This window comes from Erpetoichthys calabaricus, chromosome 3 (assembly GCF_900747795.2).
Source record: "Erpetoichthys calabaricus chromosome 3, fErpCal1.3, whole genome shotgun sequence".
NCBI lineage: Eukaryota > Metazoa > Chordata > Cladistia > Polypteriformes > Polypteridae > Erpetoichthys > Erpetoichthys calabaricus.
The window spans coordinates 128,966,944-128,991,700 of NC_041396.2; the positions used below are offsets into that span (position 1 = coordinate 128,966,944).

General features: G+C 38.1%; 1 protein-coding gene across 2 annotated transcripts in view; it reads right to left on the bottom strand.

Moving 5' to 3' along the window:
- Window positions 1-7,986: 7,986 nt before the first annotated feature.
- trmt61b (tRNA methyltransferase 61B) overlaps window positions 7,987-24,757 on the bottom strand; it is a 28,372-nt gene continuing 11,601 nt past the window's right edge. For both annotated transcript variants that reach the window (XM_028797367.2, XM_028797366.2), the window contains 6 exons: window positions 20,804-20,906; window positions 19,903-20,093; window positions 18,945-19,036; window positions 16,429-16,661; window positions 13,168-13,251; window positions 7,987-8,156 (listed from right to left, as the gene is read on the bottom strand). In XM_028797367.2, the coding sequence (XP_028653200.1) occupies window positions 8,083-8,156; window positions 13,168-13,251; window positions 16,429-16,661; window positions 18,945-19,036; window positions 19,903-20,093; window positions 20,804-20,906 (777 nt within the window). In that variant the 3' untranslated portion in view covers window positions 7,987-8,082. The remainder of the gene's footprint in view (window positions 8,157-13,167; window positions 13,252-16,428; window positions 16,662-18,944; window positions 19,037-19,902; window positions 20,094-20,803; window positions 20,907-24,757) is intronic.

Here is a 24,757-nt window from a genome sequence, read left to right on the forward strand (position 1 = left end):
CCAGATTTTTGGGGCACAACTGCAAAAGGCTGCCTTACCACTTTTATTATTGGCTGTTGGAATAATAAGCAGACGGCTAGTAGATCTGAGCATACGACTTGGAATCTAGGGGGATAGAAACACAAATATAAGAAGCTGCAAGATTAAACCTAGACATAGATCTATAGAGAGATATATAGATATATACATGAGGACAAGAGCTGTGCCAATGGAATATCAAAGAAACCATTATGCCGTTGAAAAACAAGAATAAAGCCAGTAGCGACATCAAACCTTAATGATATTCCAGACAATTGATATGGGTAATCCTAAGAAGAGTGGACTCACTGGTGAGCTCAGTAATCACAAAGTGACTGTTAGTCTAAGGAAGACCTCAACTACTGATGACAAGTTTTCTCACTATGGTAATGAGTAATCCACAAATGCCAGTCCAACAGATCAAAAGCATATGTATATGTATACATATGTATATGTGTCAGATAGTAATATACACAGACGACTTCAGAAACCGAAATACAGAGACCACATTGCAAGATGCAAACCACTAGTTAGCCACAAACACAGGAGCGCCAGATTATAGTTTGTGAAAAAGAACTTGTGGAAGGATGAGACAAAGATGAACCTGTATCACAGTGAGGACAAGAGAAATTGTTAAGATAAAAAGGAGCTGTCACATCTGTTAAACATTGGGGTCAGGGTGTCATGGCTTAGGCTGCCACAGGTACTGGCGTAATTGTCTTCATTGGTAATGTAACTGCTGATGACAGTTGCAGCAATAAATTCTGAGGTGTACAGAAACATGCACTCAAGTTCCAGTTTTTTCAAAGCGAAAAATGGAAAATTCTTGAGTGCCCAAGCCATTTAAATCCAATTAAGCTTGTCTTCCATACACTGAAACCCTCGGAACGAGCAAGAGTAGAGTGGCTGCATTAGAGGCTTGGCAGAGCACCACCAGAGAAGATACTAAGCACCTGGTGATGTCTATGAATTGCAGACTTCAAGCAGTCATTGCATGCAAGGGATAAGCAACAAAGTACTAAATATGACTGCTTTAATATACCTGACACTGCTATGTCCTAAATATTATGGTGCCCTGAAATAGGTGGACTATATTGGAAAACAAAGTTGTAATTTCTACATGGTGTGACCAAAATGTATGTAAATATCCTTCAGATAAAATCAGCAATGTGCATTTTAGTCCCGTCTGAATTGCTTGATTTGTAATTTTAAACTGTGGAGCAGTGAGGTAAATCAGGGAAAAATGTCTTTGTCCCAAACTTAAAGGAGGGCACTGTATGTTTATACATACCTCTTAGTTCATTACATATGTTGAGGTATAGTTAATTGCCTTTATGTTTAATCCTGTTTCCACACAGCTTTATAAATAATGGTTGTACTGATAGTTGCATCAATACAATTGTTTTGAGTTAGAGGTAAACCCTGTCTCATTTATTCTGTATTCTCATTGAATTAAACTGGGAAAACACTTAATTTTCCTCATCAGAATGTCATCCTTGTGTAAAGAAATATGTATGGGAAAACAAAGTCAAAAAAATGTTGTTTCACTTTCGTGTTTCCTTATTCTCTACATCCCGGTTGTGAAAAAACTTATTAACCCAAACACTGCAGTGTGTGAACATATTTTTTTTTAGGCCTAAACCTCATCTTTACTAACACAAGGACCCACATAATGGTCCAATCATGAGAAATTTTAATATACAGGCAATGATTGAAAGACACTGTAAAAGAAACCGTGTACATCAGAATCACCCTGAAGGTCAAATTGTAGTTTTTGACAGAGAAACTAATCAGTGGGGTATGAATCTGAGAATACAGTGTTAATGTAATATTCAGTTTTTTTTTTTTTATTAAGTATTTTTATGTACACTGGAAAAAGGCATCATGCTTAAACATGACATAATCCTTTAAAATTATATATTTACTTAAATATTTTCCAAGATGCTGATTGATTTATATTGTAATAGAATTGGATAGATTGAATTAGATAGAATTGGTTTATATTGTGATAGAAAATGGAGTGCTGTGCACTTGTGTACAACAAAACTTTACCAAAAAGTTGTAAAAAGATGACAGTATTTCCCCCACGCCATATACAGTATAAAGCTGGGCTATCAGAAAACATTACTGGAATACTGCAGTAAACAAGTGGAGAATAAATGAGAGGTGAAAAAATCAGTTTTCTACAAACAATATTCAATCTTACCTTATCTGGATAACACAAAAAGCTATGACTTTTTTCCACTTGCATGAGAATAGAGTGGAAAGTTTTGGCATAATTTCAGAGGTTCTTTCCAAAAGTTGGTCCCATTTATGAAGCATTGCTGAGGGAGTAGAGATAGAAACACAATTTGTCCCAAGGGAGAAATTTGACATTTTACAGAAGCTCCGTTTTTGTAACGAGTTTTCACAATAAGAATGCGTTGCTCGATACTGAACCGCTCCATGGCTTCTAAATGGAAAAATGACAAATGGTCTTCTAATCGGAGTGGTAATAGATAACGAAAATGATAGGAACAGTGCTGACAACCTTCAAACAAAGAAATCCAACGCAATTCAAAAACTGCATACTTTTGAAACACCCTTTATAAATATATAAACACACAATACAGTTGGAACACACTCCAGAATGACTAACAAGAAAGAAATTCTGACTTGACAGTCACAGTCCCAGTGAAGTGTTATGGGGGCATATTGCTGTTGGTATAAAGAACTCCCAGTAGCATTTCTGCTGAATATTTTATTTTCTAAAAGTTTTTAACTATTTTTTTTTCCTACTATATCCCAGAGGTGCACAGTGCATCCCATAACTGAGTATGCCTTTTTAATGAACATGTTTATTCTGTGGGCCTCATTTACAGTGATGTTACCAGTCTAGCACGCCACAACATTGAAAATCACATTGGCCATCATGGAGTTGTAGAAGATGTGAAGGATGTAACTACAAACATTAAAATGGTTTTAGCCCGTTTTGCAGATTCAGGGCCCAGATCATTTACAATCCCTGAGGGAACAATCAATTGTGCGGTGTTGTGTCACATTTTGTATATAACAGTGACATGGTTAGTACAACTGCATCAAAGCTCCAGTTTTCAGGGTTTGACTTCTGGCCCAAAACCTACTAATTTGCAAATTTATATTGGTTTAATGTTTGAGCATTTGTGAGGGTACCCCGTTTTTGGCTTCTGCCACATTCATGGTTGGTAAATGTTTTGTGCCCAGTGTTGCTAAAATAGGTTAATTGACTCAGAAGTGGTTTGAATATCCAGAACATTAAAAAACAGCAAAATATTAAACAAGAAAAGTTCACTTAAATATAATACAGATACATGTTTGCCACATTAAAAAAACAAAACAAAAAAAACAGCAGACCCATTTTGTAATTTTAGAATTGACACAAAAAGAAAAACTGGTAAATACCAGCATCCTTAATAAAGGCAGGAGTCCATTTAAAAGCAGATGTTGGTTGGGATGAATGCATGAAGTTATAGCAATTTGAGAACTTGAGAAACACTGATTTTTTTTTCTAGATTTCTAATAAACACACAAATGAGCATGACACTGAAGTAGCTGCTCTCGTTTAGCATTCACTGTCACTTGCACTCCCTCTGTACTGCTTGTCACTGATAGACAGTATTTGCAAGCAATTAATGGAGAAACCTCCACTGAAAAAAGTAAAGTAAAAGACTTGTTTTTTTACTATTTTAAGTATTTAATATTATGGCAAAAATTTATATTTCTGAATTCCGTTTAAATGTATGAATCATAGTAGAGCCCTTTTTTTGAAAGCAAAATAAGAAAAAGAGGCAAAGTACAGTAATTAAACAATTACAGTAGATCAATTATATTAGAGTGATTAATAGGTTCGTGAAACCTATTGGAATATAAACCTGTAGCCCAAGACTGAAAGTGAGAACCCCTGTATTAGACTTTAGGTGAAGATCAGATCACACTTCACATTAATTTAAATTCTCAAATATTCACTAGTTTTTTTGACAATATATAACTGTCTTGGCCCTTATTATATGTGTTTTTGAGAAATTAATCTTGGTATGTTTATTTGGAATACTTTCACTTTACAGGTGAATGTTTCCATGTGGTATTAATTTAAAGCCTGCATGCTAGGCCAGTAATACACAGTAAAGGGGTAAATGAGTTTGGATACTGTTATCTTTTTTTTGTTGTTGTTTTCTATAGGTGATAACCAGAGAACAATTGGACCAATGGACTGGTTTATTGGAGAATAAATATGTTTGTTAAACTTGGCACAGGAAAAAAACTATTTTGTTGATGTTGTTGTTCTTTTAATAGTAGTAAGGATGTTCACGCAACAATATTTAAACTGAACCAGACATAACCTAGCTTGAGAGTCTTTAAATTAGCAGATTCAGTGTTAAGATACCTTTCCTCTGTGAAGTTTAGAAATTTCAGATCTTGAAGTATCATATTTAAACAGAAAATCAATATTTACTCAAGTTCACATAAATTTTGTACAGAAAAGTAAAGTTGAGCTTCAGTGTTGCTTTTTACTGCTAACAGATTTTTATTATAAAATGCTTCACTCTCTTCTAGCCTTAGACCATATTTTATGTAATGAAAAAAGTACTGAAAGCTTTCTAATTGAAATACAGTAAGTATATGTGTGGAGTCGTTTTGCTAAAGCCAGCTTGCTGCCTGTTTAAAATAGGTTTGAACCAAATTAGGCAGTGGGTTTACATTGTAGGAATCAGGGCCTATTTGTAATCACCACATAACATGCATGTCTTTTTTTAGATGTGAGAGGAAAAAAACACATGTGGCAATATGAAGAACATGTTAATTCCATGTGGACACAACCAGATTACAAACTAAGACTTTGTATGCGTAAGGGAGCAGTGCCAATTACTGCGCCCCTGTGCTACCTCCTATTAATGCCCTCTAGATGGAAAATTAAATCAACTTGTATGTGCTATACAGCATATCAGTAAGGTTTAAGGTTCTAATTATCGAAGTTTGCACCAGATCCTGTAGTACACTGAATACACTATACATTTTCTAGTTTTGTTTTTAAATGCTAAAACTGTAATGCCTGATAAGAATTTGTCTAACTTAAAAGAAAAAGACACATCATTGAAAGCACATGGTTAAGAGAATTAACATTTTACGTTTCTATAAAAATTGAAAGACAAGCCCATGGCCTAACCTATCCACAGGGGATGCACAAACCAGTATTTCTTCGTGCTGGTCCCAAGCCCGGATAAATGGGAAGGGTTACGTCAGGAAGGGCATCCATTGTAAAATTTTGCCAAATCAATATGTAGACAACAATAAAAATTTCCACACCAGATCAGTCGAGCCCCGCGTTAACAACATCCGCCACCAGTACTGTTAGCCAACAGGGTGCTGCCAAAAATTGGGCTACTGTTGGCCGAAGAAGGAGAAGAAGAGGGGGGAGACATGTCCAGAGTGATATGTTGGTGTGACATCTGGACAGAGGAAGGAGGAAAAGGAAACCTGGTGGTGGAATGGGGAAGTATAGGAGCATATACAGAGGAAGAGGATGGCGAAGAAGAAGTGGGGTAGTCGGAGAGATGCAGAAAGTAGACAAGAGTCCAAGGAGATCAGGCGCAAGGTGAAGAGATAGAGGTGGCGAAGGCTAAAGAAAAGGTGTATGATGAGTTGTATGATAGGTTGGACACTAAGGAGGAAGTAAAGGACCTGTACCGATTGGCTAGACAGAGGGACCAAGCTGGGAAAGATGTGCAGCAGGTTAGGGTGATAGAGGATAAAGATGGAAACATACTCACAAGCGAGGAGAATGTGTTGAGCAGATGGAAAGAGTACTTTGAGAGGCTGATGAATGAAGAGAATGAGAGAGAGGAGGTTGAATGATGTGGAGATAGTGAACCAGGAAGTGCAACGGATTAGCAAGGAGGAAGGACAGCTATGAAGAGGATGAAAAATGGAAAGGTCTTTGGTCCAGATGACATACCTATGGAAGCATGGAGGTGTTTAGGAGAGATGGCAGTGGAGTTTTTAACCAGATTGTTTAATGGAATCTTGAAAAGTGAGAGTATGCCTGAGGAGTGGAGAAGAAGTGTCCTGGTGCCGATATTTAAGAATAAGGGGTGATCTTCAGCTCTCTCTGGATCGGTTCGCAGCCGAGTGTGAAGCGGCTGGGATGAGAATCAGCACCTCCAAATCCGAGACCATGGTCCTCAGCCGGAAAAGGGTGGAGTGCCCTCTCAGGGTTGGTAGCGAGATCCTGCCTCAAGTGGAGGAGTTCAAGTATCTCGGGATCTTGTTCACGAGTGAGGGAAGAATGGAGCGTGAGATCGACAGGCGGATCGGTGCGGCATCCGCAGTAATGCGGGCGCTGCATCGGTCTGTCGTGGTGAAAAAGGAGCTGAGCCACAAGGCGAAGCTCTCAATTTACCAGTCGATCTATGTTCCTACCCTCACCTATGGTCATGAACTATGGGTAGTGACCGAAAGAACGAGATCGCGAATACAAGCGGCTGAAATGAGTTTCCTCCGCAGGGTGTCTGGGCTTTCCCTTAAAGATAGGGTGAGAAGCTCAGTCATCCGGGAGGGGCTCAGAGTAGAGCCGCTGCTCCTCCGCATCGAGAGGAATCAGATGAGGTGGCTCGGGCATCTGATCAGGTTGCCTCCTGGACGCCTCCCTGGTGAGGTGTTCCAGGCACGTCCAACCGGGAGGAGACCCCAGGGAAGACCCAAGACACGTTGGAGGGACTATGTCTCTCGACTGGCCTGGGAACGCCTTGGGATTCTCCCGGAAGAGCTAGAAGAAGTGGCCGGGGAGAGGGAAGTCTGGGCATCTCTGCTCAAGCTGCTGCCCCCGCGACCCGACCTCGGATAAGCGGGAGACAATGGATGGATGGATGGATGGATGGGGATGTACAGGGCTGTAGTAACTACAGGGGGATAAAATTGATGAGCCACAGCCTGAAGTTATGGGAAAGAGTAGTGGAAGCTAGGTTAAGAAGTGAGGTGATGATTAGTGAGCAGCAGTATGGTTTCATGCCAAGAAAGAGCACCACAGATTCCATGTTTGCTCTGAGGGTGTTGATGGAGAAGTATAGAGAAGGCCAGAAGGAGTTGCATTGCATCTTTGTGGACCTGGAGAATGCATATGACAGGGTGCCTTGAGAGGATTTGTGGTATTGTTTGAGGAGTCAAGTGTGGCAGAGAAGTATGTAAGAGTGGTACAGGATATGTACGAGGGAAGTGTGACAATTGTGAGGTCTGCGGTAGGAGTGACGGATGCATTTAAGGTGGAGGTGGGATTACATCAGGGATCAGCTCTGAGCCCTTTATTATTTGCAATGGTGATGGACAGGTTGACAGACGAGATTAGACAGGTGTCCCCGTGGACTATGATGTTTGATGATGACATTGTGATCTGTAGCGATAGTAGGGAGCAGGTTGAGGAGACCCTGGAGAGGTGGTGACAACAGTACAGATTAAAGGGGATTGTGAAAGAGAGGTGAAAAAGCTGGTGCAGGCAGGGTGGAGAAGACTGTCAGGAGTAATTTGTGACAGACAGGTATCAGCAAGAGTGAAAGGGAAGGTTTACAGGACAGTAGTGAGACCAGCTTTGTTATATGGATTGGAGATGGTGGCACCGACTAGAAAGCAGGAGGTAGCAGAGTTAAAGATGCTAAGATTTGCACTGGGTGTGATGAGGATGGATAGGATTAGAAACGAGTACATTAGAGGGTCAGCTCAAGATTGCGTTGGTTTGGACATGTGTAGAGGAGAGATGCTGAGTATAGTGGGAGAAGGATATTAAGGATAGAGCTGCCAGGTAAGAGGATAAGAGGAGGTTTATGGACGTGGTGAGAGAGGACATGGAGGTGATGGGTGTAACAGAACAAGATGCAGAGGACAGAAAGATATGGAAAAAGATGATCCGCTGTGGCAACCCCTAACGGGAGCAGCCAAAAGAAGAAGAAAGACAAGGCCACGGCCTGTAACAAAACTTTTCACATTTTTATTGAAAGAAAGACATAACATTGTGGTACTGTGCTGTTTCCTTGCTGGCTTCATTTTTGGATTTCTTAATCACTGGAGGTTTGGGGTCTCAGTTTCCCTAAAACCAAGTGTAGGTATATATTTTCTCAGTTTAACAAGAAAAGCTGTTAAAACAAAAAATACTGCATTAGAAATCTTTATACTCACTTCACAGCCACATACTGTATGAGTATATACTCAATACAGTATTCAAATTACTTCATTAATTTAAACAGTAAAATGTTAGTTATAGCATTTTAATATAATAATTCTTTCCTCATTTGAAAGAAAAAGCTGTGGATGTTATCACTGCCTTCCCTTTTCCCCACTGGGCCCCAAATACTGCTTTGTTGGTAGATTTACAAAGGCTGATGCCAATTATTTTTCCATAATCCTAGCCCATACCAAAGATGCCAATTAATTTAAAAAGGGCATGATTTGTCTTTAAATGTTGCTGTAGATGGAAAAAGTAAGATTTTTACTTAAGTCAACCATCCTAAAGTGTCAGACTTTGCTGGAATTTCAGAATGAGTTTTTAAAAATGAGCAGGAACTAATTAACAGAAGATTTAAACACCTCTAAGAAAGAATCGAAGGATCCTATGTGCCTCAAAGGCACATCAACTGACCATATACGTACAAAAGAAAACAAAAGTGACAATCACTCCCATTTAAATAATACATGTTAACAGATTGGTGCTTTGACATATCAAACAGAACACACCAGATAATGCAGTGCAATTCTAGTTTGCATCCTTTATACTTCAAACAATCTTAAAATACCTCAATAATAACTGCTATACAAAAATACTGTATTTATAGACGATGGCTACAGGCTACACATTTAAAGAAATACCCCACCCAAAATGATATTTTTTGTATGTTAATTCATATAGTTTGTAGTGGATAAACATTTTTTACTTGTTTTTGTGGAGTAAAGACATAATAAATGTATTTTTGCATGTTCTGAGAACAGACATGTGGATTATGTGATAGTTACTTACATGAGACCCCCAGCCCCCGGATGTTTTCAAAGCTTTTGCTGTTGTCCAGTGTTAGTCACCTTTGGGTTCCATTCAATATGAATCTTCATCAAGTCTTTTCGTGACTGAAAAAACTTAATTTTTCTTGGACGCTAGTTCAAACTACATCAGGTAAGTAACATTTTAAAAATAATAAAAGTTTTGGGTGTAGTATTCCTTTAACCAGTGGCACTATAACTGAAGTCAAAGTAAAACAGTTAACACTAAATGTATTGTTTAAACATTCATAGTTATGTTTGGAAAAAGATGTGTGAATACATATGCTACTGACTTCTTTAAAGGCTAATTGAAGTCAGATCTTTCAATAAATGAGATGAGATGAAACTGAAGGTGTAAGTTAGAGGAGACAGGCTCTACAAAATGGCACACAAACTTGGGTTACTGACAGGTAGAGCTTTCCCTATAAAACATTTTCGAATCTCCAAAAAAAGTTTAAATGCATAAAGCTACAAAAAGCATTTCAGTCATTAATACAAATTTTCTGCAATTGGAGGAAATTCACTACTGTTTCTACTCTATCTAGGAGATGGGGGACATGTGAAAATTATGCCTAGAGTTCAGATTACAGTGCTGAAAGAGATGAAAAATAACTAACAGCAAAGGACCTACAGAGGCCTCTTTAATTTGCCAAAATTTCTGTTCATTTGTTCAACATGAGAAAAATGCCAAACAAGAATGGTGTTCATGGAATGACATTATGGAGTAAATCACTGCTCTCCACAAGAAACATTACTAAATGTCTCAGTTTGCAAAACACTTCCTGAATATTCCCACAAAGGTTCTGGGACAATATGTTGTGGACAGCTGAGGTGCATTCGAACACCAAAACCACATCATAACTGTGAAGCATAGAGAAGGTTTGGGATGCTTTGCTGCCTGAGGACTAGGGCAGATTGCTATTCTAGACAGAATATGAATTCAAAATAATGTCAAGAAATTTCACAGGGGAATAGGAGGGCAGGGGTTATTCATCTGAAGCTTAAGGCTATAACCACAGTAATATGTTTTTTTTATTATTAGCATTTTCATATTGTTTACAAAAAGTGTCTCTTCCCTCACTAAAATGATCAAAAACACACATGACATAGCAGTTATGCCTATGTTGGGCATAGGCGTGTTGGCAGAAACAGGAAGAGGAAGTGTCTTTATGAAGAGATGGTTATGCAACTGCCTATGGGAATTACTGCAAAACTGTAGTGATCAGTAAATTGTTTGCCTTTCTGGGCAAGTATTCAGCGTTGAAATTGTACAGAATGCAATTTAGATTCATACAGGTAAACAACTTTGAAAGCAACTCCTCTATGTCTGCTATGCTGGAATATACTATAGTTTTCTTCTATGAACAGGATCCAGTCAGGGAAGGACCATGAAATAAACATGAACCAATCAGCATGCGACTGGAGTCTGTGCTTTCAAAACTCTTTATTTTCATTCATCCAAACTGCAAGGCTGACTCGTTGTTTTCAGAAACATAAGGCTCTGGACAGCATATTCAATACTCTCTGTTTTCAGGGGTTAAAAACACCAGGGTAGGGTGGATGAAAGGTGAAAACATACTAATGCCTATGTTTTTAATTGAAAATGTAGTAGTGTGAATGCAGTCTAAGAGAAGTTATGTGATGCAACATAACAATGATCTGAAATGCAAGAGTGGCATAAATGGAAGACAGCTGTTAATGCAAGGAATCCCAGAAATATCAGTGAACTAAAACAGAATTGTAAGGTGGAATGGTCTAAAATTCCTCCTGATCAGCAGCTGTATGAAAATTTGTTGGAGGTTACTCCTGCTAAAATAGGTTCTATCAATTATTTACTAAATACAAGGGTGCATGTACATTTCCAGCTGGAAGTATTAATGTTTAAACTATGTGTTCAGCATTGACAAGAAGATGTACAATTGTTTGTGTGTCATTAATTCAGGAAGATTTCTCTAATATTGCAGATTAGTTGAAAAATCAGACCACATTTACAGTGGTGTGAAAAACTATTTGCCCCCCTCCTGATTTCTTATTCTTTTGCATGTTTGTCACACAAAATGTTTCTGATCATCAAACACATTTAACATTAGTCAAAAATAACACAAGTAAACACAAAATGCAGTTTGTAAATGGTGGTTTTTATTATTTAGGGAGAAAAAAAAATCCAAACCTACATGGCCCTGTGTGAAAAAGTAATTGCCCCCTGAACCTAATAACTGGTTGGGCCCACCCTTAGCAGCAATAACTGCAATCAAGCGTTTGCGATAACTTGCAATGAGTCTTTACAGCGCTCTGGAGGAATTTTGGCCCCACTCATCTTTGCAAAATTGTTGTAATTCAGCTTTATTTGAGGGTTTTCTAGCATGAACCGCCTTTTTAAGGTCATGCCATAGCATCTCAATTGGATTCAGGTCAGGACTTTGACTAGGCCACTCCAAAGTCTTCATTTTGTTTTTCTTCAGCCATTCAGAGGTGGATTTGCTGGTGTGTTTTGGGTCATTGTCCTGTTGCAGCACCCAAGATCGCTTCAGCTTGAGTTGACGAACAGATGGCCGGACATTCTCCTTCAGGATTTTTTGGAAGACAGTAGAATTCATGGTTCCATCTATCACAGCAAGCCTTCCAGGTCCTGAAGCAGCAAAACAACCCCAGACCATCACACTACCACCACCATATTTTACTGTTGGTATGATGTTCTTTTTCTGAAATGCTGTGTTCCTTTTACGCCAGATGTAACGGGACATTTGCCTTCCAAAAGTTGAACTTTTGTCTCATCAGTCCACAAGGTATTTTCCCAAAAGTCTTGGCAATCATTGAGATGTTTCTTAGCAAAATTGAGACGAGCCCCTAATGTTCTTTTTGCTTAACGGTGGTTTGCGTCTTGGACATCTGCCATGCAGGCCGGTTTTTGCCCAGTCTCTTTCTTATGGTGGAGTCGTGAACACTGACCTTACTTGAGGCAAGTGAGGCCTGCAGTTCTTTAGACGTTGTCCTGGGGTCTTTTGTGACCTCTCGGATGAGTCGTCTCTGCGCTCTTGGGGTAATTTTGGTCGGCCGGCCACTCCTGGGAAGGTTCACCACTGTTCCATGTTTTTGCCATTTGTGGATAATGGCTCTCACTGTGGTTCGCTGGAGTCCCAAAGCTTTAGAAATGGCTTTATAACCTTTACCAGACTGATAGATCTCAATTACTTCTGTTCTCATTTGTTCCTGAATTTCTTTGGATCTTGGCATGATGTCTATCTTTTGAGGTGCTTTTGGTCTATTCTCTGTGTCAGGCAGCTCCTATTTAAGTGATTTCTTGATTGAAACAGGTGTGGCAGTAATCAGGCCTGGGGGTGGCTACGGAATTGAACTCAGGTGTGATACACCACAGTTAGGTTATTTTTTAACAAGGGGGCAATTACTTTTTCACACAGGGCCATGTAGGTTTGGATTTTTTTTCTCCCTAAATAATAAAAACCATCATTTACAAACTGCATTTTGTGTTTACTTATGTTATATTTGACTAATGGTTAAATGTGTTTGATGATCAGAAACATTTTGTGTGACAAACATGCAAAAGAATAAGAAATCGGGAAGGGGGCAAATAGTTTTTCACACCACTGTATATGAGTAACTAATGCAGAAATCCAGCCTTTATTCTTGCAACCACGTGTAAATGAGAACTTCCCCTCTTTTGGGGAGCAGTTTTTTTTTTTTTTTTTAAATACTGATAGGACAAAATCCAAAACTGGGTTTTCTTTTCCATTTGTGTATGATGGTAGTCAGCCATATGTGAAACATATTAAGCACCTTCATGATTAGTTTATTTATATTTTGACTTCAGAGGCTAAGGAAGAAAAAAAAGCATAGAACTGTAAGATGAGCAATACACCAATCTAAATTTGACCCAAAATAGTGACAGAGACATATGTGTAGGATATATTGAAAGAATTATGGGAAATAATTTCTTAGTTTGTGTCAACCCTTTTAAAAGGTCACACACCTAGAAACAGGAAAAGAATAAATTATAATTAATGTTATTATGTTTATCTTCTGTTAAATACACATTACACTTACACTGTGAGCTGATTAATCTGCAAGGCACCAAATTGTATTAAAATACTTTAATACCTGTGTGGCTTGCTTGCTGATGATTAGGACGGGCAATATAAGGGATGGAGCCAAATGGGGGAGAATTGCTTGTTTCTGATTTTCCTGCAAGAATAAAAATGTTATTAAATATTATTGTGCTCTAGATGGGTAATCCATCCATCCATCCATTTTCCAACCCGCTGAATCTGAACACAGGGTCACGGGGGTCTGCTGGAGCCAATCCCAGCCAACACAGGGCACAAGGCAGGAACCAATCCCGGGCAGGGTGCCAACTCACCGCAGGACACACACAAACACACCCACACACCAAGCACACACTAGGGCCAATTTAGAATCGCCAATCCACCTAACCTGCATGTCTTTGGACTGTGGGAGGAAACCAAAGCGCCCGGAGGAAACCCACGCAGACACGGGGAGAACATGCAAACTCCACGCAGGGTGGACTCGGGAAGCGAACCCGGGTCTCCTAACTGTGAGGCATGGGTAATCCAAAATGGTTAAAAAAAAAAAAATAAATAAACTTTTGCAAAACATTTAAAACACACAGAGGAACAAAAGATAATTTTGCCTTATAACTCAGCTTATTAAATGATTATTGTCCACATTTTTTCCAGAATTATACATAATAATGAAATATGTTCTTATTAAACAAACTCGATTGACTGTAGAAATCTGCCATTGTTAAATATATTCATTAGAAAGAAAAGTCCCACAGGTATATGAGAGGATCAGTTTTCAAAAACCTAGGTTGTCTAAATGCAGTACTGAGACTGATAAAAGAATATCATTATCTCACAAGCCTGGTACCAGGCACTTGCTGGCAGGTTAGTTGATCACAGGGCATATGCATATATAGGTTAATATAAAAATATAAATTGACACATATCAGTTTAATTAGAAACAGAAGCAGTGTTTGGATAATATCTACTTTGTCTAAAATATTGTTGAGATCAGAGGTACTACCATCATTTACACAGCTAAATGTTTCATGTACTGTACTGCATCTATAGCTCTCTTTGTGAGTAATTAATTATCTTCTACAAAAACAATTACAGCTTACCACTTGGATTCTTAAGGATTCTAAGGTAAAAATTGGCATCCACCCCAACTATCTCTATATACAGTGGAACCTCGAGATACGAGCACCTCTGTATACGAGAAATTCAAAATACGAGGAAAGTATGAGCGAAAAATTCAGCTCTAAATACGAGCATTGGTTCGCGTAACGAGCCACGAGCCAGGCTGTGGGTATAGCTCGCGGCTTAGCGAGGGGGCGTGGTAGCAGTTGCGAGCCGCGATCTGCGGTGTCTGCGTTTCTCACTTAAGTGCACAGGTGGGAAACTGCCCACATCCATGATTGTTCCTGTGGCTGATGGGCGCAGCTGCCATGTCCTCCCCCGCATATATAGAGAAGCGCGAGCCGGTTAAGGGGGAGAAAAAGTAAAAGAAAAGAGAGAGAGAGAAGGCAGGCAGGCTCGCGTGTAGCTGAACAGGCGAGCCAAACAGCTGAAGCAGGACGGTGTAGAGAAGGTCAGCTGCATTAAGAGTGTCTCGCCTGTTGCAGAGCCCGCATGGGAGAAGCAGGTGAGACGCTAACAGAGAAGAAGCACCGGGGATTGTCATCTGTTTTTAAAGACTGCTTCTTGTTGACGTTTTAACCTCGTGTTAAAGGATTGTTATTCTTGTGTATTTTAAACCTCCACTTCACAACTGTTTTAAGGATTATTTATTTAAAGATTTATTGAATGCTCTACTGCACTTTGGACACCTGTTTTGATTCTTTTAATAATCAGTTATATTATTTACCAGTGTTATTTATTAAAGGTAGACTACAGTATATATAATTTATCAGTGTTATTTGTTAGGAAAATTGATTTTTATGTTAATATATTGGGGTGCAGAACGGATTAACTGGATTTCCATTATTTTCAATGGGGAAGTTTGTTCTAGATACGAGAAATTCGCTATACAAGCTCAGTTCTGGAACGAATTAAACTCGTATCTAGAGGTTCCACTGTATAATCTTCATTTGTATCTTGATCTTTGGTTGTCCGCGAATGAATTAGAAGAAGAAGCACTAGATGGCAGTAGAGAGACAGCTAAAACATAGGCATTGCATTAAGAATCTTCTCCAGGCTTATACTACTGAAGACTGTAGTACTCCAGTCACACCTCAAAACACAGACATTCAAACTAAACAAATTGTTGTGCTTTAAATTAACTAATCTTTATATATAATCTTAATTTGGATCTTGATCTTTGTTTGTCCGCGAATTCCACGCATGCATAGACCACCTTCCAGTTTAGTACGTTGTTGTTACTCACGGATGTCAACAATGTGCCGGAATAACGAAAGGGGTGGTGGACAGTGTTATGCTGGTTAGCTCCTGAGGCCTGGTTAGAGAATGAGATTGCCGAAGATAAAAGGTACGTGCCTACGTAACATATGAATGAAAGAAAGACAGTGGGTAAAATGAATGACAACGTAACAGCACGTTCCGGAAATTATTATTGTTACGTTGTAGCCGGCGAGTGCTGCGCGTCTCACAGTTGTACCGTGGCTTGCTCACACGTCAGTGAAGTGATCCCTATTTATGCTTTAAAGAGCCTGGATACGTATGTGTCCCCCTTTTATAACCATTGCTCCGTGTATATTGCCTTACTCTTTGGATTGCCACAAAGCAACCTGCGAGATTGGAGAAAGGTTGAGAAGAGATCGTGAGAGGAAACGACAGCGTCGTGAAAACGAGACGGACTGTGAACGGAGAGAAGCAGAAATGCTCTTACACCACCACATAATTACTATTCGGACAGTGATTCCGAGTAGGCCGTTCCTATCGAATCAATGTCCAAGGGTTTTCTTTTGTAATTTTGTTTCCCTTATAAAAAATCATAATGCTGTGCGACGAAGGGCCCAGTTCACGACTGGCAGCTGCGTTTAAACAGGGAGCCCTTCACTGACAACTTTAACACGCTCAACGTAGTTGGGCGCACATACTCTTAATAATTTTGGATTCTGTGTTATATGCTTCTCTTCTTAGTGTAATTTACTTATTTTCCCATTTCAAGGTTAGATCAATATCCTGAACATGCTCTATTTAAAAGTGACATTTTTCTGTGTTTAATGCATTTAATGAATAAGACAATCTTGAAGCACAAGAGAAATAATGATAGTTTCTCAATGATCTGAGTGATAGTACTCATGACAACTCATCACAACATACAGTATCAAGCAGCTGTTAATAGGTTACTCAAGTCATGGGACCGATTAGCTGTTACCTTGACTATGTTCATAAAGTTCCTCTGCCTCTTCGTGTTCATAATACACTTGCTCTTTTGTCTCTGCATTTCCTTCAGCAATGCTAGGTGAAACTTTAGGTGCCATGCTACCATCTTTTCTTCGGGCAGGTGACACTCTCCAGTCTCTGTGGGTGACTTCTGTTACCTTCTCACAGAGAAAATTCATTTTACAATGCCGGATTCCTTCCAGCAAGTCAACCACTTGTGTTATACTGAAAGAATAGCAAATAGAAAAACCAACTGACTAAACAGCATACATACAACAAAGGCCAGTCAGATATGTGAGTCTAGGTTACAGTGGCTAAAATTTAACAGTATTAAATAAGAGCGATATAGTAATTTCTGGTTAAATTAAATAAAAATCGGGGATTGACCTTTGTAAAAAATGTGGAAATCCTCTCCCTCTCTGGATTCCTTGTAATCAAAGTCAAATCCCTCTCTGAAATTCACTGTAACCAACAATACTGGCTCCCATATGTCTTTTCTGCTCTTCATTAAGTACATTCTCCATGTAAAGTAAACTTCTCTCATTTCTTAATCTCAACAGCATTCGATTACTGTACGATTTCTTGCCATTGGCCCAACTTAAAATACAGGCTATATGGCATTTAAAAATGTAATCAGGAAGGGGGTTGTAAGGGGGGGGGGGGGGGCAGTCAATCTTCATTAAATTTTGTGAGTATAATAAAGCTGAAATAACTTAAAATCCAGGCAACATGACACTTAAAAATTTTCATCAGGAATGGTGGTTGAAACAGAGGGTGGGCTAAAAATACATTACTCTAAAAACAGATTTCAAGTTCATGAAATTTTGCATGCATGTTACTGTTAGTACAACTTAAAATGTAAACTTCAGGGCCTTTTAAAAGTTCCATCGAGAAAAAGAGCTGTAATGAGGAGGAAGGTGGCGCAAAACCAAAACCATATTACCCACATCACAATATCTCAGCCATTGGTAATAAATGTGGAATATTATTGTTTAGGATTGGTCCTAATTACAGAAAAAACAAAAATCACACATTACTCACTAACGGCTATGTCTGCTTCCATGAAATTTTATTTTTATATTATTGATCATGCAATTTAAAATACAGGCTTTCAAGGAGTTTCATTATTCATTCACACATTACTCCAGCAGCTGAGTGGATGTTCGTGAAATCTGGCAGGTATAACACAATTAACCCAACTTAACATGCAGCGTTCATGGCATTTCAAAAGGTTCATCATGAACAGGGTTTCAATAGAGGGAACAATGCAAAATTTGATAATTTTGTACAGTTTACATGTCTTATTAATGATTCAATTATTCAACAAGCCATCCAATTTATTAACGTGGGATTAAACATCTATCCATATAACAACAATAAACCAGGAAATACAAAGAAGCAGTGTTCATGGTTCCAACCTAGAAAGGAATTTCTGTGATTATGTAATGCAGTCATATGCAAAAAGAACAAATTCGGTTTAAAATTAACCAAAATCTCCTTTTACAACGTCTGTGGTGGGAGAAACCCACCAAGAAAATAATGTTATTTGGACATGTAGAAAATTTTTAGTTGGGTATATTCGAGCAGACAGGATTTTCTTTGATGTGTTGTCATCTTTATTCTCCTGGTTTATAATTTTAGGTTCTTCACAAATATGACTATTTTTACTGTAGTAACAGTGCTTTGTCATGACGTTTGCGAGCAAAGTATTTAACAAAGTTAAGTTAGCAGCAAACTACACAACCTCAGGTCTGAGGGGATGTCAGGCTTAATGACTGCAAATACTGGATTTTGCAATCGCAGGAGATGACAAATTACAAAACTCTGTGATGGTTTTTCAGCAAACGTTCAAATTGCCAAAGTACTGCAAGTTTGTTAACTGATGACAACCAATTAAATTACTGCCCGACCGTGGCGGTACTACAGAATGGCTTTCTGGGAGTAGTGATTTCAGCCACAATCTTGGGCCTTTTATTTTCCTTTTTCCATTCTATCATGGTATGACAAACATGAGACAGATGAGTCTCACTTCTGTTTGTGTAGTCTAAAACACCAGCGTTTATTCTTTCCTTTGTGTCTGCATTACACATATGGTACTTCTGGTTCACCACTCATTGGTTGTCTGCTCACACAAACAGAAGCCCACCCCTATGACTTAAAATAAAATTAAACCTGGTTTGATTTTGACAGGGTGAGTCATAGACCAGTATTAGTTATTAGCTGGGGATACCAAACAAGCAATCAGTGGTCATGGGACTGTGCCACAACTGCCCCTGACTCGCCAAGATTCTGTAAATGAGGTCTTGTAACTGAAAAAATGCTGGAAAAGTCATGTAGAATGACTGGGGCTTTAGCAAACCTACTGATGTGCCAAGCACAAAATAAAGTTTTAAGAGGCCTGACAGAGTTCAAGATAAGCACTTCAACAAACAAAGTCTAATCTATCTATCTAATATATGCTGATTCTGAGAATTCAGAAATAAAATTATTTTTGGGGACAATACTCACTTGGCCAAGTAAACAGCACAGACACCTCCCTCTTTGAGATGTTGATAAACCAATGGCAGAGCAATTTGAGGGCTTATCATGTCTAGTGCTACCTGTGAGTGACAGAATAAAAAGCAGGTAGATTTTTAACAGATGTGTTAATAATGTAAATATTTATCTTTCCACTTCTTTTAACAGTACCTAAATTACAATACTATACAATAGCAGAGCAGAGCACAAGGGTATATTCTCAATGTCCATTTCTTAGATATTCCAGAGAACTGTCCCTTTACATTTTTAAATTTTGCAGCCTTTTCATACAGGGTATCTTAAATTATACTTACTTTATAAGTAAATCTATGTATACTTGTATATTTATGGTGCAGGAAAAATGACTCCACTTCTAGATATTGAGGTTTGCAATGAGAATTAATTTAATTTATAATAGTTAAACCAGAAGCAGTAAGTGATTAAATTGCACTATCATGCACAGCCATTCATTAGATGCCCTGGTAAACATAAAATTCTCAAACTACCTTAATCCAATTCAAATTTGATGGGGTTGTAACCAGTCCTGGCAGTGCTAGAGTATAAAATAGGAAACACTCCAAACTGGGTGACAGTCCATCAGAGTGCCCATTCATGCACATACCGAAATTCACAGTGGACTAATTCTGAGTTGAAAACTAACCTAACAATACATGTCTTTGGGAATGTGGATGGAAAATAGGAAAACCCATGGAGACACAAAGAAAATGTGAAAGACACATGTGCCATTCACACAGGTTTTTTCCACTATAAACACTAGCTAGATTGTAACTATGGTCATTGTCAAAAGAAAAAAATATATGTGAGAGCATTGCAAAATGAATGTTCCTAAAGACTGAATCTGTATTTAGTAATAATCATTTCTCATGCAGTTATACTCTGTTTCTTCAGATTATACAGCGCACCTACAACAATTTTATAAAACACTTACAGAGTCAAACATGATGCCTGCAATTTTGGGAGCAACAGAGGTAATGTCTTTGTTGATAAATGTTACATTGTCAGGCCATTCCTCCTCTCGTGCTGTCTTCCATACCGTCCTCCAGCGTTGAAAGTTTCGCACTGCAGTGAAATAGTGATCTTTTCGCACCTCAACACTGATAACCCGACCCACTAATCCAACTGGAAAAAAAAGAAAAAAAAAACTAAACTCGAACAAACCGAATAAGAATCTACATTTGCCATCAGATGTTGTAATATTTTCTTTTATGTGTGTAGGCAAAGATACAGCAAGTGAACATTTTTCACTGCCTGTATGTGGGCAGAGGGTGCCAAAATTTATTTATGAAGAGGCATGTTTCACCTTAAGGTACACATAAATAAAATCCACAGTCCAAGTTTCAGGTCACTAGGAAAAGGAGTCTCAGGCCAACGTAGGTGACCTAAATGCAGAATTACTAGAGGGTTGAAACATGATTGTGGAGCTTCAAGTATGGGTACAATGTTGACTTGAACCTACTTGATAAGTTTACTTGGGAATGAGAAATGCAATATGCCCCCCCCCCCCCCGGTGTCAAAAGGATGTGGTGTATAATACAGAAAATTTTAAGTGATTTCAGCCAAAATGAGACATCAGGCAGGTAGGTAGGTAGGTAGGTAGGTAGATAGATAGATACCTAGTTAAAGGATGATTGACCTAATGAAATAAAGAGGCACAATGGCATATTATGGAGAGAATAGGTGAATGCATAATTAATAACATAAAATCTTATATGTAGGATCACAAGTACAAGTGACATTCAGGTGCTGATTTTGATTGCTATCTCTTTATGAACACCCTCTTTGAGTTTATCTAATAAACACAAGACATAAGACTATGATATACTCATCACCTGCTCTAGATAAGAACAGAGACATAGCCCCTGATCCGGATCCTGTCTCCAAAATATAGTCTCCAAAGCAGACATCCATCATCATCAGCATGGCATTCATATCCTAAGGAAAACAAGGTAGACATTTAACAATTCTTTGCCTTTCTTACAAAACTAAAAAAAAGGTTTTCTACAATATTTAGAATGGCTTGCAAGTTCCATAAAATGTATGCTACACACTGAATTACTTCCTAATGGAGGACAACTATGAAGAGGTGCATAAATCCAATCAGACACACCCCAAATAAAAAAGATTTCTGCAGCAAAACAAAAATGAACATTAAGAAAAAGCAGAGTTTTAGCGGAGATAAAAACAAACATGGAATGGCTAAAATGAAAGGTTTGTAAGAATGCTTACCCATAAGTTATAGGAAGTACTAATTTAGCATCTTTACTTTACTTTACTCTCTTGCACTCTATGCTGTTTTATTTGCAGTATAACTTGGAGGGGACATTCTTTTAATGAATATGTACAAGTAATTTGGTTGGCTGGTTGGTTACGGAAAGCTCATTAAATATTCTCTAGCCATTCACTTTCTAAACAATTTATTCATGTCAGGGTTACAGGGAAGTGACACCAATCCTAGCAGCATAAGGTATAAACTGGGAATCAACTCTCAATAGGGTACCAGTATTCTCATTGGGCATACTTGTGCACCTGCACTTACTGTACATAAAACTGGACCAATTTAGAGCTAACAACTAACATATTTATATCTATCTATTCACCAAATCAAAGGCTCAGAAGAGTATTTGTTTCTCTTGGTTGTGACTTTGAAAGGGCTCATGTGTCTCAGTGATGCTAAGAAGTAGGCAGTCTAGGAATGTGTGCTTCATATAGGGTTACCTAGGGAAAACTAGGGTAACAGAAGGGGCCAAGAAAAAGAAAAATCATTTAAAGACCATCATAATATAAGATACAGAAACCTGCTTAACAGAATTCAGAGTGGTGGAGCGATGGAACCTATGCTAGTACCACTGAGCATAAGCCAGGAAAAGGCAAAGGACAGGATGCTAGTCCATTGTAGAGTCTACTCAAAATAGGGTCAAAAATATGGGGAACTCCCATAGAAATTTTCCAATCCTGTCTAGATGTACTAATTTTTACTTCCTTAGAAGGCTGGCGTCCTTCAACATCTGCATACTTCCTTAGAAGGCTGGTGTCCCTTCAACATCTGCAATAAGATGCTGCAGATGTTCTATCAGACGGTTGTGGCGAGTGCCCTTTTCTATGCGGTGGTGTGCTGGGGAGGCAGCATAAAGAAGAAAGACGCCTCACGACTGGACGAACTGGTGAGGAAGGTAGGCTCTATTGTAGGCATGGAGCTGGACAGTTTGACATCCGTGGCAGAGCGACGGACGCTGAGCAGGCTCCTGTCAATCATGGAGAACCCACTACATCCACTGAACAGTATCATCTCCAGACAGAGGAGCAGCTTCAGTGGCAGACTGCTGTCACTGTCCTGCTCCACTGACAGACTGAGGAGATCGTTCCTCCCCCACACTATGCGACTCTTCAATTCCACCCGGGGGGGTAAACGTTAACATTATTCAAGTTATTGTCTGTCTGTATAACTGCATTGTTATCACTCTTTAATTTAATATTGTTTTTTATCAGTATGCTGCTGCTGGAGTATGTGAATTTCCCCTTGCATTAATAAAGTATCTATCTATCTATCTATCTATCTATCTATCTATCTATCTATCTATCTATCTAGCTCTTAGCATTGGGTAAGGGCAGGGATTGTAGTGTTGTATATGATTAATGAATCTTAACCCTTCCTTTGAGCTACTGGATTGATTGTATTTGGACTGATATTTTGCCTTTTGATTAAAAAAATGTGTGTTAGATTGTTTTATTATAGCTATTCTATTGCTATGTGTATAACTGGAAAAAATGTAAACAATAGAAAGTAGTGCTGAGGATAGGGTTTCCTGGTCAGATCAGCTCAGTGTGTTTCTACTATAACCTTTATAAGGATAAACAAAGTGAAAATTGACTGTGCTGCATATTGCAATATTTTTCAGATAGATATATATATAAATGATACACTGCTTTACAGATGCACCACAAACAAAAAGTAAAATATCAATAATGAAAGTAAATAAATATCACACACATCTAGCACCCAGATAACCTAAATTCAAAAACATAGTTATTTTTAATATGACTATTTGAATCAGAATTTTCTACCAATTTACAGCCCTAATTGTAGGTTGACTTATACTGAAATTAGAATTCACACACTTGTGTAATCAAAGAGAAAGCAGAGAAGCAGGAGACCTCATAGAAAATGCTTGTCACATTCAGCAGCAGCATTTGAGGTTACTGCGATCAATTTTGTTTCTCCAGACCAAAGCTTAGTGAGCTAGAAGGCTAATATTTTCTAAAATTAAAACGAAATTTAAATGGATTTGAATCATCACAGTATTGTTGAATATTTTATTTTAAAATAACTGGCTTATGTATGAAAGTTTATTAATTAATACAGGGAATAGTGACTCTGAAAAAGTGTCATTACACTCTGTTTCTTTGGCACGGCAATTTAGACTTTGACTGCAGTTTTCACATCTAGGAGCTGAAATCTATGACTGCAAGTTTAGCATCAAATCTTACTTCACCCAAAGTAGAATTCTTTAGGCAAACAAAGGGTACACTTTTTAGTGGAACTGTTAGGGTGGGCTTTTCTCTTGTTATGCAAGATCTGGATTTTTTTTATATGATAAGGCAAAATCAAACATGGTCAAAAGCACTTTTGCCAACATATCCCAGAATCCCAGAAGGTATCTGGACTTTGCCTGTTCCATCCTCTGGTCAGTAGAAAGAATGAACATAATTCAATGATCTTTGCTAACCTATGCACTAATTGTCAACCAGAAAGTTGGCACCCAAGAATCCAAAGAAAAATTGTAAAACTGAGGTTCAGCATAGCATTGTCTGTTCTTTGCTTTACATAAAAAACAGAAGGCAACCTGTACATAGTTTGCCATGGGCACCACATTGAGTAAGTCAGGGTACACAAACAAGGGAGAACTATGTAAAAGCAAAATTTTCATTTTGCTGAACCAAAAGTTAACTGATTGCTAACTCATAGAAAACTGGTTTTATGCTAACAACAGGCTTATCATGTCAAACCTTTTCTTTATAAAAGTAAATGTCTTTGGATTATTAATGCAAAATAGTTTATCACCTGTGAGGCCCACAAAACAAAGAAAAACGGCGTGTTTTTCATAAAAGGATACAATTTCAAATTTAACTTAAATTAAAGGGAAAACATATTGTAATTTTTTGCAGTACTGAATTGCCATTTTTAATACAAAACATGAATTTTAGCATATTGTAGCATAGGAATAAATATGGTATCATGAGGTCCAGAGAGAGCCCCAACCTTAGCTATTATAGCTATAAAGTAATGACCTATTGTATTCAAAATTCAGATTACAGATGATGTTGCAAAATGTTGCCCAAAAGAAATTTGACAAGAACCTCCATATGCCATCCTTAAAGTATCTGAAATAGTGTGGTTTTATTAATCTAAAAAAATCAGGTGTGTACTCCCCTCGATTTTCTCGTATAGTGAGATAGAGGAAAAAGTCATCAGAACCACTTCCAGTTGCGCAATATTTCTCAAACATCATCTCTCTTTGTTTCTCATTATATCAAATTGATAATATCAATGCACAATCATTTATCTCTATTTATAATCAAACATTTTATTAAAATAATATTTTCGCACTTATGGAGGTTGAAAACAGTGGTGGAATTTTTTCATGATTATATATGCATTACCTAGATTATGTGCAAAGTAAAAAGAGTTATAGCCACCTAAAAACAGAAAAAGTGTTAGTATTACATAATATTTGTTCTAAAAAAACTGCTATAGGTAAAACTGAATTTAGCTACATTTAATTATG